Raw genomic sequence first — 21,521 nt, 5'->3', positions numbered from 1 at the left:
ACTTATTTAATTTTAAAGTATTACTTAAAAGTGCATCCCATGCCATCTCAGAAAAGTATATTTTAATAAAATGCAAATGTGAATGTAAGACCTTTGAGATACTTTAAGAAGATAGGGGCTACACAACTACTGAATATAATAAATTACTTTCATCCTAAGAAAAGTTAAAATAAATAATACAGGGGCATTTCAGGGAAACTACTGACCTTAATTTCAGGAGAGTTCAATATACCAAGAGAGAACTCCCAGTCAATGGGCATTTGTCTTTTCTTCTTCCGATCATAACTTATCACAGCAATAGCTGTAATTTTTAATTTCTAAAGCACTTTCAGCCACAACATCTCACTTAATCCTCACAACAGCCCTCTCAGAGTAATAGAAATAGAAAGAGTGGAGAGAGAAAACAGAAAGAGTCTCTCTAATTCCTTAAGACACCTGCAGAGTTTTCTGTGTGTTGCAGGAGAAAAACATCCCAGGATGCTGTAGCAAGGCTTACTAATGTCCTGCCACTAAAGCACAGCACTTGGGAGAGAGATTACAATTAGGCTGAACGAACACAGGGTCCCTTTAGACAGTTTTATATAATTTGAGGAGGCATGTAAAGTTGAGAATCTGTGTCAACTGCAAACTCCTCTGTCTATGAGAAATCTGCAATCATCAAAATTTCTGGGTGGCACTGTTTTGACTGTCTACTGGTAAACTAAAGCGAAGTGTTCTCCCACCGCCAAGTCCTACTTTCACCAACCTCATCTAATTTAAAAACTGTGTCTCTGTGATGGTAAACATGCTCAGGAGGAAGAGTTTGGGTTTTTTGTGTTTTTTAAAAGATTTTTTGATGTGGACCATTTTTAAAGTCTTTATTGGATTTGTTACAATAGTGCTTCTGTTTTCTGTTTTGGGTTTTTGGCCCCGAAGGCATGTGGGATCTTAGCTCCCTGACCAGGGATGGAACCCACACCCCCTGCATTGGAAGGTGGAGTCTTAACCACTGGACCACCAGGGAAGTCCCAGGAGAAAGAGTTTTGATCAAATGTGTTTCTGGTGTCGGGAATCTTCCCATCGGTCCTGGTGTCCAGGTTACTTTAAAGAGGAAGACAAAACAGCAACAAACTGTATTCCTTGGGATTTCTAATGCTCTGAGGAGGAGATATATTGTGACTGCTGTCCCCAGTAGGGACATATGCAGTCTAACAAGACAGGCTATACTGCAAGAAATACATCCTATGACATAAATGACTCATCTGCTGAACGCTGACATTTTTCAAATGTGTGTAAACCCAGATGATCCCAGACCTACACCTAACTTCTTCATTCACTCATAAAACATGTCCTTCTAATGGCTCTGTCAGTGTGTCATCACTTTCAGGGTGACACCTGCTAATTTACTCCTCATCCCTGAAACCACATTTAATCCTACACTTTAGCTCTGCTAAAAGCTTCAGCAGTTGAGAGAGAAAGGGTCAAGGCCAGCAATCTACATAGCTGATCGGCTTTCTTATACCAAGCTGAGAACACTTCATGAGATTTCTAAAGCCACTTTCCTGTGGGGAGAGAAGCAAGGAAGTCTGGAAACATTTTGTTCATGAATAAATGTTTCAATTAATAAATTAATGGGAGGGAGGCAGGAAGGGAAAATAAACATTAGAACAAACAAAAGAACATATCATCACAGAATGACTTAGGAAGGAGCTAGGGATGCCTTTTCTTTCTTTCTCTCCTCCCCCCCCCCCGCCTCTCTCCCTCTCCCCCCCCCCTTTCAATGGTGACAGCAAGCAGAAAACTAACCTGGGTCCGGAAGAACAGAGGAAAGCAAAGTAGGCTGTGGGCATGGGAAGAAAGAAGTGGGAGAGGAGGGCTTTAGGCACAAAAAGAAGCAACGTTAGCCCTGAGCTGAGCTCGTCATGTCCTCTGCACTACCAATCCATTTCTGTAGATGTGACAATGGAATCAGAAAGTCCTGCATGCTCCTGACCCTACGAGGTCAGAGACATGGACACAAAAATGTCGGAAACAGATGGATGGGGGAATGGCGTGGTAATATTGTTTTCCTAATAAAATAATGATAATGTCATTAATTTAAAAAGAAAATTGCACAGGCACCTGCCCTAGATATACCCGGTAACAGAGCGTGAGTCAATAAGTAGACAAGAGTCACCTCGGGGAGTGACTGAGCCGCACCTACCGCGAGCATCCACAGCCCCACAGGAAACAGAGCAATCCCGCCCTGCCAGCTCCCATGTTCAGGGTCAGGAGACCCTGCCCTGGCTCGGCCACTGATTACTGTGAGGCCTTTGGGAAAGTCACTTCCACGCTCTGGGCCTCTTCCTCCTTTGCCATCTGGACAGAACACCATGGTCCCGCCTAGCTCCCAGGGCTGCTGTGAGCATGCGTGAAAAGGCAGGGTGCTGAGGGGTCCCGGACTCTTGCTGCCAGTGGCCCAGAAGGGTCCTGCGCTGGGAAGTTCTGGTCCTGCAGGAGCTATTACTATTGTTTTTCATGATTCAGATTTTTTTTAAAGTTTATTTTATTTTATTTATTTATTTTTGGCTGCGTTGGGTCTTTGTTGTGGTGCGCGGGCTTCTCATTGCAGTAGCTTCCCTTGTTGCAGAGCACAGGCTCTAGGCACACGGGCTCAGTAGTTGTGGCTCGTGGGCTCTAGAGCACAGGCTCAGTAGTTGTGGCGCATGGGCTTAGTTGCTCCGCGGCATGTGGGATCTTCCGGCACCAGGGCTCGAACCCGTGTCCCCTCCACTGGCAGGCGGATTCTTAACCACTGCGCCACCAGGGAAGCCCGGAGCTATTACTATTAAGTTAAATGCTCAACCGCTGTCTGGGAAAGGAGGGAGGAAAACACGTTGAGGGAGAGCTGGAGGAAGCTGGTGAGTTAGAATCAGTCCTAACTCTGCCCTCACAGCAGCAGGTCTAGCTCAGACATTTGGGGTCCCTGGTTTGATACATCCCTAAGAAAAGGCGAAATTCCTAGTTGGTATTTTTTCGTAGTGGTGACCGTCTACCTTTAGCTACTCCACTGGGTTCCCTCTTTCTTGAGAGGCGCATATATCGGTTTTCTCCCCCGAACATCAATGCTGTCCCCTTCTCCTTCCTTCCGACTCCACCACACCGTGACTTTAGTCAATAACATTACCTTTCTCTGTGTTTACCTTGATGTTGTCAAATAGGCTTTATAACCATGAAGAAAGGGGGTTTCTGTTTGCTTTGTAACCGGTCAAAGACACAGCCACTCAGGGGAGCCTTTTGATAAGAAATACCCGAAGATCTTTGTTTACAGAGGGGTCACGTGAGAAGCCCTTCCTCCTAGGTTACCGGGGGCTGGGAGGAAAGGGCCACTGCTCTGAGGCCAGGAGGCGTTGGCCAAGGGCAGGGACATCGTCCCTCTGCACAGCTGGGCTCGCTCTGCCCCAAGCGGCAGTGGTCAGGGCAAGGCGCATGCTTCACAGTAGAGCCTCGCCTGACCCCTTCTCCAGGGAGCTTCTCAGGTTGGAAACGAGACCCAGAGGCTTCTGAACCCTTTCAACCACGCTCTGAGCACAAATCAGGAAGGCAGGGATGGGGGTGGCAGGAACACAGACGAAGGAGCTATTTTTATTTTTTTAAGGAGCTATTTTTGAGTGACTGGAAATAAAAGCTAAACACAGGTGTGTTCTGCACCCGTGGACATGTTCCCAAATCCACAAGAATTCTATTTTATAAATAAACTAAAAAAGAAACCATTCGGGTTGCCACATTTCATCCTAGTTTCCAGGGACACACACAAATAGTTCGGGCCTTTGTGCATTATTTCAGGAACCGAGGAGGGCGTATAAGCACCCACTAAAGGTGTATGACTCATTTTCTAGAAAACTATATGAAGTGACAATCTAGGGCTAAAAATGAGGGCAACGTCTGCCCTATGACTCCTGCCACAGCTCATAGAAGCAGGGCAAAGGGAAACCACCCTAAATGATTATAAAATGAAACCACCACCAGAATTTGGGGTAAATCGAGAACGTCTACAGCAAAAGCCATCAAATTTAGAGAAGAGCTATTTCATCTCAACTCATAATACAATAAAGAGGCATATCAAAGTGCATATTAAACAAATTGTGGCGAAACTATTCACTCTGCAATATGAAAAGCACACAGTCATCTAAATGAACTTCTGGGCGATACCTAAACTCAGAGCAAGAGTAAGACTTTTCTATAAAGCAGGGTTTGACAGACTCAGATTCCATCCTTCCCACCCTCAGCAGGCAAAATATTTATGGCATGTTTTCTTTCCAAATTCTTGCTGAAATCTCACCCATTGTGAATTCTTACCCACTGCAAATTCTTACCTATTTTAGGTATATATATTTTTTATCACTGTTACCTACTTGATATCACAGCATTCCAGCCCCAGCTATAAACTGGGCCCAGCCACAAGAGCCCCTGCATTCCCATTTCTGAGGTCAGAGAAAGAGCAGAGATGAACTGACAATTCCTAGGATTACAGGTACCAGTGATGGACCCCTCCCTGCGAGAGGCACTTATACCAGCATCTTAGTACATCCTCACGGCTGCTCTGTGAGGTCGGCTTTAGGGTCTGTGGCCAGACCACGTGGCCGGATATCTAGCCCAGTCTTACAATGAAGGAGAGAAAGTTACCAAAGCCCTTCGCTGGAACAGAGAGGTTACACGAGCAGAGGCTGTTATGGGATGATAAAAGGCAGGCGCTAGGGTGATAGGGATGCAGCAGGTGGAAACTGGAGCTGGGGAAAGCATCCCTCCATTGGTCAGCCCAGGGCTCTCCTGTGGAGCATGCTCTGTGGAAGGTGCTGGAGAAAGGAGGAGGGACGAGGCCCTGGAGGTGCAGACCAGGGCCTGGCTCTGCCAGGGACAGAAGTGGCCGGGAGGCAGGAAGGCAGGATCCTCGGGGGCTGGCGCTGCTGGGCTTGGGGGTGGGGGCAGGGTGAGACCAGGAGGAGCAAGTGCCAAGATGAGCCACCCGGGCGCTCTGGCCTGAGCAGCACAATTAGTGTGCGAGCCAGGACAAGGGACCAAGGTGACAGGGAGGGTGCCAAGTGCTCGCTTTGCAAGTGTAATTGTGATATCTGTAAGCTGCTTCACAGGTCCAAACTGCTTCTAAACACATTCAGCTGTGGAACTGGGAAAATCAGATGCAACCCTCAGGACACTCCTGACAGCAGCCTTCCACCTCCGCCCCGTTCCTTTCTCCCTACTGTGTAGATAGGACCGGGAGAGAGTCCCTCTCTGACTAAATAAGCTCTTCAAGAAATTTCAATTCCTTTTATTGGACTGGATGTCAGCCTGGCAGGGAGGAATGGAATAATCAGAATGAACGTGTTCTCATCGTATATAATCAAATGACAAGGACTGGAATATAAGATGCTAAGGTAGAAATACATGTGTTCAGACAAGAGACCATCCGTGGTGGGCTTTTCTTTCCCCCAAACCTTAGTAAATGTTATTGTACATCCGGTTTTCAACTGAAAAGAGGGTGCTCCCCCAAACAGAAACAGGAAAATGAGCCCCCCCATTACAAAGAGTGGCAGCTGTTTAATCCTCTGGTCACTATATCATCAGGGGAAAAGTGCTCTACCCCTTCCCCTGTGGTAGTAGAACCAAGTCTCTGTGCCAGTTATCAGAGTATTTTTATCATGCTTCACAGCCATTTCATGTACTTGGTTAAGGGTCTGATTTAAAATAGGAAATGCACCGTGCCTAGGAAAGCATCCCGGAGGAGGCCCGCCCGCAGGACAAGGGGAAGGGTGGCAAAGAAAGAACCGCTTTGCGTCCTCAGCTGAAAAGCACGAGAAGGGCAGCGTTTCCCCTCCTCTGATTTCCTCCGGCCACATTCAACACCTACAGAGATGTACTGAAATAAGTTCATGGGAGAATATTTTACAGGTGAAAAGATGGATGAGTTCTGGGGCCATCAGCAAAGCAGGGAATAGGGTACTAGTCCAGAAAGTCACCCTAGCATTGTCCAGCACACCACTTTCGATGGAGAGGGTGAGAGCGCCAAGATTTCTCCCTAAAATAATCTGACCTTTGGCAATCTCCTTAACCTCTGGGGTCATGCATTCCCTGGCATCTACGGCTCAGGCTCTGAAAACACACAACCTCCATAGCCATTTCTTAAAGGTAACTGTCCTTGATTATAAGGTCATAAAGGGAAATCCTACCAATCACTTATGGACACACTCGGGGCCGTGGGATGGGGGATGGGCAACACCATGGTCCCTTGCCTGTCAGTAACGGCCAGAGACAACAGGACCCAGGGCCTGCTTCCCACCTTAAGCCCCTGTTCTCTCTCCCCTTTCCCTGCACCCTCCACCCTGTCAATGCTGTCCAGCCCCGCATGAACACAGGCAGCCATGTGATCCCCCAGTCAGGCCCGTGCTAAGAGAATTCCACATTGCTTGCCACTTACCTGGATACAAGACTAAAAGCACCTCATACATCCTAAAGACTGCTCAGCTTTTTGTCGTAGTCAACCATCACAAAAACCCTATACTTCAGAGAAAAGGCCATATATTCCAGGAATTACTTAAATAATGGATCTTTCAACCACCCACTTGGTGAGTACCATTGCATGAAAGCATACACAGCACATGGTCCAGGCCCTGTTAAGCTGCGTCACTTCACACAGATGTAGCCTAAAATCACTGTCTGTAGTGATAATAAAATCATCCGAGCTTCTCAGCCCCAGCAAGACGGGCAAGACTCTCTCAGGCACGCTACCTGTCGTTGATCTGTACAGTAAACATTCTTTAAGCCTTTTCTGCCTGTGATGTACGACCTCGCCTTTTGGAAGCCCCTCCTTGGATACCTCATGGCACAGAGCTTTGCAGCCAGGGCTGCTGTGGAGGGCGGGCTCTCTGACCAAGCAGGCCGTCTTCCGCCTTCCGGGTTAGCCCTTCTGGGACAGGGCCATGCAAATCTGCAGCTGGCTCCAAGGCAAACGGAATCTACTGGAGTTTCAAGTTCATTCATTCACCTGGCTACATGTGGCTTAGCCTGATTGAGAGGAAAGACGTAAGATTCTTCCTTGGGAATGCAGGATCATGAAAATTAACTGCTTCAAGGGTTAAAATATAAGCGCGTACTATCCAGTCAACACCTCAAAGTGGTTCATAGCTTAGAAGGCAGGAGGGAACCTTTGTTTACCTTATTGATGAGAGTGACTATATCTCCTTCTTTGATTGTCAATTCATCGTCGTTCTGTGCCTCATATGGAAATATTACTTTGCAGTAATCCTTGGCTGTAAGAAGAAAAGAAAACACAACCCTTAAAATGCTTTATCTAATGAGCTGGTCCAGGAGGAGATGTTACATTAACTTCAGAGAAAAGCACGCTTAACAGAAAGAGCACAACTACTGTGTAAAGAAAGAAGGGTCACCCTCGGAAAACTATCCAAGATTGCTCATTTTTGGTTCATGCATATTTATTCTCATTTTTCCCTCAAAAATCATGTGACATCATGAAAGCAACTGACTGCTTTGCTTCTCTCAGGCAGAAAAGCAAAAAAGGTTTCCTTGGTCTCAGAAAATAAATGTGTATTTTTGAATACTCTTTATTTTACATACCATTTTTTTTTTTTTTTTTTTTTTGGTGGTACGCGGGCCCCTCACTGTCGTGGCCTCTCCCGTTGCGGAGCACAGGCTCCGGACGCGCAGGCTCAGCGGCCATGGCTCACGGGCCCAGCTGCTCCACGGCATGTGGGATCCTCCCGGACCGGGGCACGAACCCATGTCCCCTGCATCGGCAGGCAGACTCTCAACCACTGTGCCACCAGGGAAGCCCTACATACCATTTTTTTAAAAGATATTCACCATGTATTTCTTCTTTAGGTCTTTTTTAAAAAAATTAATTAATTTATTTTTATATTTATTTTTGGCTGTGTTGGGTCTTCGTTTCTGTGCGAGCGCTTTCTCTGGTTGCGGCAAGCGCGGGCCACTCTTCATTGCGGTGCACGGGCCTCTCACTATCGCGGCCTCTCTTGTTGCGGAGCACGGGCTTAAGACGCGCAGGCTCAGTAGTTGTGGCTCACGGGCCCAGCCGCTCCGTGGCATTTACATACCATTTTATATATTCTTCAGGTGAATGCATAAGTAGACATAATCTACAAAGAGCAAAAAGCTTAAGTTTTGCCCTCACTGTCTTCCACACATCACTGAATCAGAAACAGGGTATCTGTATGTTACAAAGCTGACACGGCACTCAAAAGAGACAGATGTCAATGGAGTTGTATGTGGACATGTGTCAACCACAAATGGCCAACAAATACTGACCAAATGCTCTTCGCACACGTGTCGGGGGGAGAACTTTTCAAATATGTCCCATGGTCTCTCTGTGGGAACCTGCCTACTCAGGAACCTACGACTGTTCATCGGCAAGGAAATGCACCAGCTTTCACCAAAGAGAGAAAAACACTAAGGCCACTCAAAAGCCATTCAAATATGCCCTGAATTATATGCTTTTGAAAGGCTACCTGATATTAAAACCTTCTCTATGTACACAAAGGCACCTGTTTAGAAGACACTGAAAACATTTGTAAGGTATTTGGGAAACTAAGACTTAGAGAATACGTTTAATGACACAGGACAGAAGGTGGAAAGAAAAATTCAAGAGAATTAGTATCTACCTGGACAGGTATTTATTAGTCCGCCTCAAAGTCAACAACCCTAATGGCTTTGAATGGCGTTAAATATTGCCCAACGATTAGGCCATTCCTGCAGACAGATTACAGCCTAGAGCTATATACATAAGTATCAATTACAGTGTTCCTAGAATAATTTTTATCACTAAAATGTGGGATTCTTTTTATTGTGGTTAATGTCACATCAATCAAAGAGAGTGATATATAAAATCAATGCAATAAAAAGTCTATAATACAGACACACTGTGGTCTAGCGTTGGGATATGACAGAGAATAGGGAGGGGAGGAGAGACGAAAGGGGAGAGGGAAAGAGAGGGACTTACTTTGTTTACAGATGCTTTTGCTTTCTGTCCAATGGCTTGAAGATATCAGTTACACCCCCTATCCTAGTGCTGGAAACCTTCTGTCTTAGGTACTCTGGGAAGCTGATGCCTTTTGCTCCTTAACTCATGCTAAGAGGCACTAGTTCTAAATCCCATCAATACCAATCCGCCCATATATTCCTAAGCCCACATAGTTCCATCCCTCTTAAATTCGTTACAGCAAACCTCCCAAACTCTGAATTGGCCCAAATGTTCTAAAGGGAGGGAAAAAGTTAAGCATCTTTAAATTGGATAATGACAGCTCCTTACCAATTTTCCTACTGACTGTGCTAGTGAAATATGACTACCCAACCTCAAAACTTACAGCAACACTGAAATAAATACAGTATTATTGAAGAACTGCCCTGCAGAGTCCTGGCTTTAAGAATAATTTGTTGGATCAAAATCATGGAAACGTTTTACACAGAAGATAAGACATCCATGGCCAACAAAGAAGAGGAACAAGTCATGTTTTTATTCCTTTCCATCAAAAAAAGTCAATTATATAGAGAATGGACTTGAGGACATGGGGAGGGGGAAGGGTAAGCTGTGACGAAGCGAGAGAGTGGCATGGACATATATACACTACCAAACGTAAAACAGATAGCTAGTGGGAAGCAGCCGCACAGCACAGGGAGATCAGCTCGGTGCTTTGTGACCACCTAGAGGGGTGGGATAGGGAGGGTGGGAGGGAGGGAGATGCAAGAGGGAAGAGATATGGGGACATATGTATATGTATAACTGATTCACTTTGTTATGAAGCATAAACTAACACACCATTGTAAAACAATTATACTCCAATAAAGATGTTTAAAAAAAAAAGTCAATTAAGTGTGGTAGACATTGTTGGTTAACTTCCCGGCCACCATTCCCCATTCCCTTCCCAGTTCATAGAACCCTAATTTGCTCAGGCATTGTACTCAGGAATAGGGAACACTCCCACAGCCCTAGGGATGAGTCAAGTACGTCTAGGCAAATAATATTTTTTATAATCATTTTAAAAATTGAAGTAGAGTTAATTTACAATGTTGTGGTAGTTTCAGGTAGACAGCAAAGTGATTCAGGTACACACGCGCGCGCGCACACACACACACACACACACACACACATTCTTTTTCAGATTCTTTTCCCATATAGGTTATTACAAGATATTGAACATAGTTCCCCGTGCTATACAGTAGGCCCTTGTTGGTTATCTATGTTATATGTAGTAGGGTGTATATGTTAATCCCAAACTCCCAATTTATCTCCCCCACCCCCACCATCCCCTTTCACAACCATAAGTTTGTTTTCTATGTGTCTATTTCTGTTTTGTAAATAAGTTCATTTGTACCATTTTTTTAGATTCCACATATAAGTGATATCATATGATATTTGTCTTTGTCTCACTTACTTCACTTAGTATGACAATCTCTGGGTCCATCCATGTTGCTGCAAATGGCATTATTTCATTTCTTTTATGGCTGAGTAATATTCCATTGTATATATGTGCCACATCTTCTTTATCCATTCCTCTGTCGATGGACATTTAGGTTGCTTCCATGTCTTGGCTATTGTAAAGAGTGCTGCTATGAACATTGGGGCACACATATCTTTTCGAATTAAGAGTTTTCTTCTGATATATGCCCAAGAGTGAGATTGCAGGATCATACGGTAACTCTATTTTTAGTGTTTTAAGGAACCCCCATACTGTTCTCCATAGTGGCTGTTATCAATTTATATTCCCACCAACAGTGTAGGAGGGTTCCCTTTTCCCCACACCCTCTCCAGCATTTATTGTTTGTAGATTTTTTGATGATGGCCATTCTGACTGGTGTGAGGTGATACCTCATTGTAGTTTTGATTTGCATTTCTCTAATAATTAGTGATACTGAGCATCTTTTCATGTGCCTGTTGGCCATCTGTATGTCTTCTTTGGAGAAATGGCAAATTTAGGTCTTCTTAGGCAAATAATGTTAATTTCTCTCCCCTTTGTTGGTGATTGGTTGAGGCGTGAGCATGTGATCCACTTCCAGCCAATGAGACGTGAGAGGAAATGTGCTGGGGGGGCAGTTAGATTTTGTTCCCAGATAAAAAAAGATACATGAGGAAAATAGTTGCCCCTGCCTTTTTGCTTTTAACACTGTTTCATCCTTGTTGGAAGATAGTACACAGTTTGGTGCTGTTGCAGCCACATTTCACCCATGAAAAGAAAGCCAAAAAAATCAAAGAGGAGGTGACCCTAAGCCCTGACATTGTTGAGATGTCTGTTGAATTAACCAACTTCAGGGCACCTGTCTCGGGATCTTCTGTTATCTGACTTAATATAACTCTATTGCTTATCATTACTTTGTGGTCAGGTAGGTATTTATCACTCAAAGCCGGCCTGACATGAAGGTTCCCTGACATGAAGGAACTCAGTAGAAGAAAGAGGACACTTCCAGTAACCTCCTCGGAAACACTTCACTATAATCTGCCTCCCCCACCAAATCTTCTTGCGATGTATCTTTGTCATTCCCTTTCCCCCAACCCTTCCCTTGCTACCTTAAGACCTGGCCTCCTAGTAGGAGGTTCATAAATGACTATGGAATTGACTTGTAACCAACATAGAAAACATTTACAAGAAAGTACTAACATGCCTTTAAAATGTTTCACAGGGCCATTTTGTTTTATGCCCACAGTTTTCCTATAAGCTAAAGGAGGGTAGGTGTCCCTCTGTCTTTTTAAAAAAACAGCTCTAATGATGTATGATTTATATACTAAAAAATTCACATATTTTGGTTGTACAGTTTGAAGAGCTTTAATACATTTATATAGTTGTGTGGCCATCACCATAACCCAGTGTTAGAACACTTCCACCATGTAGCTCTGCTGTTTTATATGTGAGGCCTTAGACACAAAACTACCAATTTTAGATAAAAGGAGGAGATAAAGGTGCCAGTGGCTACCATCAACTACCTCTCTCTGCAAAGCAGGTTCCCATGCCATACCTCGCCCCTCTTTGTATCCCCAGAACCTGACACAGCTCCCACTCAATGTTTCTTGATCATCCTCTAGCAACACCTAAAAAGTAGAGGAAAATCTGTGGGAGAGCAAAGTAGGAAGAGAAGATTCTGGGCTAGAAGTCAGGAGAGTCAAGACTGGGTTTGGCCCCCCCGATCTTTCCCAAGCACACAACCTGAGGCAATCACACCGTAGCTCTGGACCTCATGTCCTCACGTGTAAAAGTGAGGCCGGCCAAGGAGCGCCAAGAGGAGAGTTTGGCTAACTTTAGCAGGACACTTTCAGCAAATTTAAACTTATTCCAGAGCTCCAGTATAAAACAACTAAAAACAGAGCTGTCTGGTTAAATTAGAGAGTGGGGCTGGTCCATCTCCCACCCAGGTCCCCAGAAACATCCCAGTGAAATGCTGGAGGCGTCAAGGAGCACACTGGGCTATACCTTCGTCCTCGCCGGCTCTGACAGTTCAGAGCTCTAGTCATGAGCACCGTAACTCAGAACACTCCTGACCAAATATGGCAACCCTTCGCCTCACATGTTAAGTTATTATGATATATTTGAAAATAAGAATTTGTTTTTACTTCTGAAGCATTCGGGCCCTAATTCAGCAGTATTGGAAAATAGGAACATTATGTTGGTTTGGATGTTCCAATGGTTTTAAGATACTCAAAAAAAAATTCAAATGCAAAAAACTTTATGAACTCTGAAAATACGATTTTAACTTTATAGTATATGGAACGAAGATGTTCCCCACTTTAATTCAAACATTTATTGAGTCACCACCATGAAAAAGATATTGTCAGTTCCTGGGCCTGTGATATACAGGTCAGTCCAACCACGCCCTCCCACCCTCGCACGGAAGTGACAACCTAATGCCTGGAGAAGGGCGAGGGGAGAAGAACGACAGTAAGAAAAGACAAGTACACGGATAAGCATCAACTCACTATGACTGAATATTGTCATGGTGTTTCAGAGAAAGGCAAGACTGCATGCAGGAGAGAGATCACAAAAGAGGAGGCATTTGATATGCCTTGAAAGAAGAGTATAATTCCAAATCCTTTTTGAACGTGCGAAGATTATAAATTTTAAATGAATAGCAGACAGAGGTAGAGAGGAAAGGACTGAAGCTAATTTTTGGAGGCAGTCATTTTCCATCTATTCGTCAATTAGATGGATTTAATTAGTCCAAGATCAAACAGGAATGAATACACACAGACACATAAAGAAATAAAGGCACAATTTATCCAGTAATTAAGATGATTTTGCCTCTATTTTTTCTTTAGAAAGATTTTAAAATACTAATAAATTAGCGTAAGACTGAAACCTTAAGTCAGTTCGTAAGCTTTTTTGTCTTAGAGTCCCTTAAGAATCTGATAAAAAAGCAATGACTCTGTCTTTCCAGAAAAAGGAAAACAAAAACATAGACACGTTCAAAGGTGCAGAGAAAATGTGGTGTACAAAATCAGATTCAGAACCCTGAATCTCTTGCCCAGTTCCCAATCAAGAGACCCTTACTAAGTGATGATTGGCATTCAAATTTTAAGATACACCAAGAAGTCCAGTCATAATTCACACCACCTCCAAAAAAACCACAAAAAAACAAAAAACCCATTATGTCAATCTCTAAATTTCTAGAAATTTACATGAGATTAAAAACAGATTGTTCACAGAATTGAAATCACATGACCACATCCGATGACACCCTTCAGCTGGCTTTATAATCTACTCATACAACAAACAAACAAACTTAAGAAAATACCCTCACCTTAAAAAAAAAAAGCAGAAGAAACAGAATAAACATATCAGCAAAGAGAACATATAAACACACACCAAGAAAATAACATTCAATTTAGAACAATTCTCTGGGCTCAATTTAGGACATGAAGATCAAAACCCCATGTGTCACAAAGTCTGGTAGGAAGCCTTCCAGAGCTTTCAGCAGGGATGGAAAGTACCAGGTCATGCCTGGAATTGAAAATTTTCTTTTCCTTTGGGACACCAGAACAAACACATCAAGCTCAGTGGTGTCTACTTTCACCAACATCAAAATCTGAAAATTCTTTCATGAAACTGACAAATATTATCAGAGACCCTACTGGTTCATAAGAGACCCTTATCCAGAAGCCCTGGGGACAGAATTTTTCAGATTTTAGAAAGGAAATACATTGCACATGCCATATAATATGTAACATCCCCAGCTGGAGTCTGGGGCTGCACCCAACCATCAAATACATTAAAATTTTGCAGCAAATGGATGATTCGTCACCCCGAGTGGGATAAATAAAGACTATACCTAAATGCTCATTAGTCCAGGACAAGTTTTCTCACCCAAGGGGTGATAAAACCTTTCGGTTTTCGGGAGCTTTTTGTATTTTGGAATTGCAGTAAGGGTGTTGACATCTATCATGTTCTGGGGAAAAGAGAATAAGTTAAATAAGACTAGTTATCTGGTTCCCAGGGAGCTTACAATCAAGGAGAGGAAATAAGGCATGTATACACAGAGCTCTGGACAAGGCAGCAGTGAGGAGAGAATGAGAGTGATGTGTTTGCCTTAAAGCCTCAGAGATTCCGAAATGGGGAAACTACTTCCCAAAGGAGAGACTCAGGGTCCCTTCTGGGAAGAGCAAAACGGCACTGGCCCCTGCCTGGACAATGTTCTAGGACTTTGACCAGAGGAGGAAGAGGAGGGGTGTTTCTCAACCATCCCCGATGACAAGAATGATGTAGGGCACCTGTTTCTTCTATGCCTGCCCAGATCCCTTCCCTAGGGATTCTGAGGTGGGACCAGGAATCCAGCAGCTCAACCAGCACCATGTCCCCCAACCCCGGGTGATTCTCATCAGCAGGGATGCTTAAGAAACACGAGTCTAGGTTAGTGGTCCTCATGCTTGAGTGGGCATTGGCATCAGGTGGAGGACGTGTACAAACAGAAACCCCAGGGTTTCCGATTCCATAGGGCTGGAGCAGGGCCTGGGGATTTGCATCTCTAACAAGTCCCCAGGGGATGCTGACGCTGCTGGTCTGGGGACCACACTGATCTAGCCATGGGTATTAGCAAAATGTCAATGCCAGGAAGGAAGAAAACAACCGTGGGGACCTGGAGGGTGGGCCAGCGTGGCGGCAGTGCCGAGGCTGTCTGTGCTGTATGAGAGATTTAAGTGAGAAATGCAGTTCTGCGTCAGTCTGAGGACCCAGGGCTCGTGGGGAGGGGTGAGATGAATACATTTGTTCAATAAATATTAACTAAGCGTCCAGTGTGCGCCCGGCAGCAGAGATATAGGAGTGCCCTCCTGGGGGGTACGACAGTCTACACCAGTGGTTTGCAACTGCTGTGACTTGGCTTCCCAGGAGACACTGGCAATGCCTGGAGACATTTATGGTTGTCACAACCTGGGGGGAGGCAGTAATAAGTATAATTGACATCTAGTGGGTAGAGGCCAGGGAGCTGCTAAACATCCTACAATGGACACAGGACAGCACCCCAACAAAGAATGATCTGGTCCAAATGTTAATAGGGGCAATGTGGAGAAAGCCTGGTCTCTACCTAAACTCAGACAGGGAAACAAAACACAATGCATTCGTCACTACATTGTCAACTCCGGTCTTCACAAAACGCCTTCCTCCACAAGAAAGCTGACTGTGACCCCTCTGGTCTTGGATGTTGCTGGGAATACGACTTGCAAATTATTTCACAGCTATGAGTTATGCCACTTTCTATTCTCTCACTTTGAAAAGAGAAAACAATCTTTTTTTAAAGAAATCAAAATCTGACAAGCAAGGGAAGTTTTCCTGTTCTCTAGTATGGAGTAGATCATGGCTCGTCTCAATGGCACCTTCTCCTGCTCAGATGGGGAGAAGCGCTGAGTCTTTGGAAGGAAGGAAATCCACCAGGATAGCAGAAAGGGAGCTCACTTTTTTCCTGCAAGCGGGCTGTATTTGAAATCCAGGTCATCTGCAGCATGGGTAGGCTGGGCACCCTCGCAGAAGGACCCCTCACTCTGAATCCAGACAGCAAGGTCTGTGCTGGGGGCACTCGATGTAAGGTGCATCCTAGGGACAGTGGGGACCTGAGACACCGAGCCTGGGGGCTTTAGTGCATAACAGGTGCGGGAGGCGCTAAAGGGCTGGGTAGGAAACATGTTTCATATTGGATGTGCCCAAATTCCCAGGTCTGAGGGTGAGTGAGCTTTGGAGAAGATAAGTGAGCAAAAAACACCTATCCTGGCAAAATAGATTAAAAGAGTTCCTAGGTAAGGCTGATAAAAATCCCAACATAAGGGAGTTGACCCTTTTTTCTCCTATTCAAACATGTGGTGACAAAGCAAAAATTAGCTCAGACTGAGAAAGTAAAAATCTGCAAATGCGGATACAAACGCAGATAGAGCCAGCTGCAAAATGAACCGGAAATAGCATTTCTCCCAAGCACACACACTACAGCTGGAAAGGGTCCTAACAACCCTTCTCTGAGCGACGACTGCTTTCTTACTCTCTGAGAAAGTCTGTCCTCTAAGGCCACAGACTATCAGAAACTTTGCTTTTTTATACTGTATTAGTAAGAATGAAATGTTTCACCCTTGGCTGAAAGAAACAAGTCACTGTGACACAGAGAAGCCTTGAATCCCCACACAAGTGCAGGGCCTCATGTAAGGGGTTCTGGACACAGCCCTGCACGTCTATCTTAACTTGGTGGTGGTCCAGCTCACAGAGAGACCTGATGTGGCCCGACTCACACAGCCCTGTTTTGCTTGGGGCCTATCAAAACACTGCTGCTTCGTTTACATTTCACGCACTTCCATTTCTCCTCCAAATCTGTAACTGCTCAGCTTTCTTTTGTTTGGTGCGATGCTCCACAGGTCCTCCTGGGCAGTCTCCTCGTTGCAATGAGCCCATAAACTTGACTTTGTCAGACTAGCCTAGTTTGTCCCTGGCGCTCTTGGGCTGACTGGCCTGGGACAGTGGCTACAAAGAACAAGGGTCTGTCAAGCCCCACAGAGCAACCACTGGCGACCCTCCAGAAATCTGAAATAAGCTCGAGGGTCAACAAATGTGTTCTTTTCTTCCCGGTGACTGTGAACTTGGGAAAGGAGACCCGTGGCTTCTACACTGCTTTTACAAGACTCTGTTAGATAGAGAGCCTGGTAAATTGAAACCATTTCTAATTCTCCATCTGCCCAACCACCACTGTTGCCAGTGCCCACTGAGTCCATGGCACTTTTCCGGACTGGATGGTGGGGATGTCAGGTAGAAGACACAGCCCCCTCCACGAGGGATCAATGATAGCCACAAGGCACTATGTGTCACCATCACAGGGGACAACTCCTAAGAAGCAAGTCAAGGGACAAAGTGATCAGAAAGGTGGTACAAGTGTCTGGTGATAATGTGAGGGGAGGTTAAACAGAGAAAGTTTAGCCTTTGCCCCCCAGCCATCATTTATTCAGAAGCCTGACCTGCCTTTGTACAAATTCTGTCAAGGACTATTTTTTCCCCAACCCACCTGCTCAACTGGTCCTCTGAATCTCTAAGACTGAACTGTTTGTTCAAGAAGATGCTAAATAATCACTTCTCTGGGCTATTTCTCTATCCCACCGAGGCCACAAATGATCTGCATCAACTGTAGTAAGAAAGAGGGGAACTCCAGATGTGGGGAGCTGGAAATACCTCAGAGCACTTCATTTATGAATATTTAAACAGTTTTCCTCTTGTTATGAAAATTACGGCAATCTGCTCCTCAGCCCACATTTCCGATGAATTTCAGTATCATAAAAGCTTCACTGGGGGAGGGGAGATGATGTTAGTTGTTCAAATAAATCCTGATCAGCTGAGTTTCACTTTCCCTCAGAAGATATCAATCCACATGAACATGTTTTGAATCATCATAACTTACTCGTGACGTGAGCTTGTATTTGAGCGCACTAAGGAGACAGCTATGTGGGAAGGGGCTTCTCTCCTCTGTACCGCTGGGCAAGTTTCGTTACGGGTGTGACTTCCATCCAGAAGGAAGGAGGCTGTGTTGTTCCCAAGCTCCGAGTCATTTCTAAAAGTGGGTCAGCACTCTCTGTCCTTCCACCTGAACTTGGGTGTTGCATCAAAGTCCAGAAGCAGCGAAAGGTTCCAAATGGAAGGGGCTTTCTAGTGAACTAGGGTGCCTCGTGGAAATCGTGGGAGAACCATTACCCCCAGAATTTGCTCTTTGCAATGAAAGCCAGAGAGTGTGTGAGGCGTGAGATTAAACTGCAGCAATTCTTACTCTGGGTCCATGAAAACACATCTGTCAATAAATATCTCTCAAGTCTTCACTGACAGTGATAATTCTTCCCGACCTACCACCCGCTTACACACATATTTATATCCATGGCATCTTTGCCAAATGACATCTTCTCATATTCCTAACTCAGTCGTTCGCATCTTCCTTTTGTCTCTCCCATCGGCTGTTCAATTCTTTGAATGCAGAAAGCTTTCACTCTGAATTGTAAAGCTTTCGGAATTAAATCAGAGTGAAGATGCTGGGAGAAACCTGAGGGCTTCACTCTAGTACAACCCTCTGACTTCACAGACAAGGCAGACCACGAAGAGCACAAGGCCAGAGAAATAAAATTATTTGCCCAAGGTCACACAGCTAGCTAATAAGAGAGCTAGTCCTGGAATCTGTGCTTCCTAACTCTTAGCCAAAACACACCACCCAGCCCTGTAAAACCACTCTTTATTAACAACTCACCCCCACTCTGTGATGCACCTAGAGATGGACGTAGTTAATAGATACTTGTAGGAGTGAAAAAGGCTTGGGCTAGACTCAGGATCCTCCCACACGCTCAAGGGAGCTGAGCATGATGAACTGTGTTAAAATCCAGGCCCAGGAAGCCCATCTTAGATCCCAGAATTACTTTCAAACTATGCTGTCCAATATGGTGGCCCCCTAGGCACATGTGGCTATTGGGCACTCAAAATGTGGCTAGGCCAAGTTGAGATGTGGCATATGTGGAAAATACACGCTGGGTTGTGAAGACTCATATGAAAAGAGAATGAAAATATCTCATTTAATAATTTTATATGGGTTACATGTTGAAGGGATAATATTTTCGATATACTGAGTTAAATAAAATATATTTAAATTAAGTTCACCTCTTTCCTTTTTCTTTTTTAAACCTGTTTCTTTTCTGGCTACCAGAAAGTGTAAAATCTTGTATGTGGTTCACATAGTATTTCTACTGGCCAGCTCTGCTCTAAAACACCTTCCATCCACACCACCTAATCCTGCCAAAAAAGACTCGAGTCTCCTGCCTGCAGACATTACAGAGGGTAAAAAAAATATATCACGGATGTGCGCTTATCCTAAGGTCAGTTCTTGAGGCCAGAGGATTGATTAGTCACCTAAGCATGCCCTGCAGACTGTCCTGTTTTGTGCCACAACCTTACAAGTGACACTCAGGTACCCCCTGCTTAGTCTCCCCCCGAAGCAACTCACCGGTCACCCAAGGTACTATTTACTCTGCAGAGAGAGGAACAATCTATAGGGAATTTCTCTTTCACTTCTCTTGAAACTCTTTTCCATTAAAAAAATTTCTCTGTTTCTCAGATTATTATTTCCGCAAACAAGAGTGAGGTTGGTGAAGGCCACTGGTTGTCACATGTCACGAGGACAGCCTGTCCCAGGGACTCCATTCCAGTTACGTTGGAGGTTTGATGCGTCTTTCCCTTCTCCTGCCCACCCCCCACTCCACCCATCCCAGCAAACTTGCCTAATAACCTGGATCATTTATAAACCTGTCAACAGCCAGAACTACAAAATGAGTAGTTCAGTGGAAGGAAGGATAGGCTACTGTCCAACAACAGGAAATGTTATCAGAAGTGGTTTAACTGTGAATTCTTGAAAAAAAAAATTCAGGCCGCTTCAAGAATCTTGAAGGTTTTACTGTCTAAAGGTAGGTTTAAGCATGCAAAACCTACAACCCGCATGAATAACTGCGGGGCCAGTTTGGCTTTGGGAACATCTAGAAGCTCAGAACCCTTCCTGAAGGGTGGGCCCTCGACCAGGAGCACCAAAGGAATTTGTTAGCAAAGCAAAATTTCAGGCCCCACCCCAGAGCTGCTGACTCCGAAATTCTGGAGGTGAGGCCCAGCTCCCCAGATGATTCTGGGACACACTCGAGTAAGAGAACTGATGGATCAGAGCCTTAGACTAGTGCGCTTCCCCCCCGTTAGCCACAGTCTGACTGTACCATTAACAGACTGAAGGCATGTAACCTCATCCGAACCTTAAACATCAAGACAGAGCTCTAGCGGCTGCATCTATAACATCCATGAACGTATTTATCTAAACCACCATTTTGGGCTTGGCAAGTCCCATAAATTCATTTTTTAATGCCTAAGGCAGTATCCCTTATTTGCTCTCAAAACTACCTGTTTTGCACTGCAAAAGGAGTTCCTGGTATATTTTTCTGCAACAAAAAGAATAAATCTATGCTTGCTCTTATATTAGTCATAATTACATATGTATGATATATCTTCTCTCAACCTTTGGCTTTCCAAACTAGATTAGTAGCCTGTCCACATTATCCTCATAAGGAAATCTGAAGCTGGAAAAAAAAAGGTTAAAATCCCTAGAAGGAACTGAAGCACTTATTTATGACTAGAGCATGTTCAGAACGTTCCAATTATTGGAAGAATGACTAAAGGAATTGGAGAGTTGCCAGATTTAGCAAATACAAACACAGGATGCCCAGTTACATCTGAATTTCAGATAAACAGCCAATATTGCATGGGACATACTAAAAACAACAAAAAATTATTCATTGTTTATCTGAAATTCAAATGTAAGTGGGCATTCTGTATTATCTGGCTACTCTCGAATGGGGAATACTGACCTGTGGGAAGCTTTGGGGGAGACAACTGTCCTCAAATACTTAAAGGACTGTTAGGAGAACAATGGGCTAATATCAATATAGACCCAGAGACTAGAACCCATGGGTAAAAATTACAGGAAGAGCATATCCGGCTCAACAGAAGAAAGACATTTGTAACTATAGGAATTCAAGTAGAGATGTGCTGAGGAGAGTAGCAGGAAAGTCATCATTTGGGAGTGTCTGTTGAGTGGTTAGGCTAAAAGATAAAGCCTCTTTGATTTGAAGGCCTATGAATCCCTAAATTGCTTGAGTTGCCATCGTCTAGAATCTTCCTGCCTCGTGAACTACGCAAACTGCTCTGGGTATACACAGATAAGCCCTGGCTCTGCAACGTGGGTGAGAAACAAATGGCAAGAAAGCATCCTGGGCCTCCTTGGTGGCGCAGTGGTTAAGAACCCGCCTGCCAATGTAGGAGACACGGGTTCGAGCCCTGGGCCGGGAAAATCCCACATGCCATGGAGCAACGAAGCCCATGCGCCACAACTACTGAGCCTGCGCTCTAGAGCCCGTGAGCCACAACTACTGAAGCCTGTGCACATAGAGCCCGTGCTCCACAACAAGAGAAGCCACTGCAATGAGAAGCCCGCGCACCGCAATGAAGAGTAGCCCCCGCTCG

General features: G+C 44.6%; 1 protein-coding gene across 5 annotated transcripts in view; it reads right to left on the bottom strand.

Moving 5' to 3' along the window:
- Window positions 1–21,521, bottom strand: part of SH3KBP1 (SH3 domain containing kinase binding protein 1) — a 343,295-nt gene that overhangs the window by 83,930 nt on the left and 237,844 nt on the right. For all 5 annotated transcript variants that reach the window (XM_030763169.2, XM_030763171.2, XM_030763168.2 and 2 more), the window contains one exon: window positions 7,171–7,265. In XM_030763169.2, the coding sequence (XP_030619029.1) occupies window positions 7,171–7,265 (95 nt within the window). The remainder of the gene's footprint in view (window positions 1–7,170; window positions 7,266–21,521) is intronic.

Source organism: Delphinapterus leucas, chromosome X, assembly GCF_059928025.1.
Source record: "Delphinapterus leucas isolate spDelLeu-1000000601 "Yukka" chromosome X, BTC_Dleu_Yukka2, whole genome shotgun sequence".
In the NCBI taxonomy this organism is placed as follows: domain Eukaryota; kingdom Metazoa; phylum Chordata; class Mammalia; order Artiodactyla; family Monodontidae; genus Delphinapterus; species Delphinapterus leucas.
This window is presented reverse-complemented; position numbering and strand designations above follow the sequence as displayed.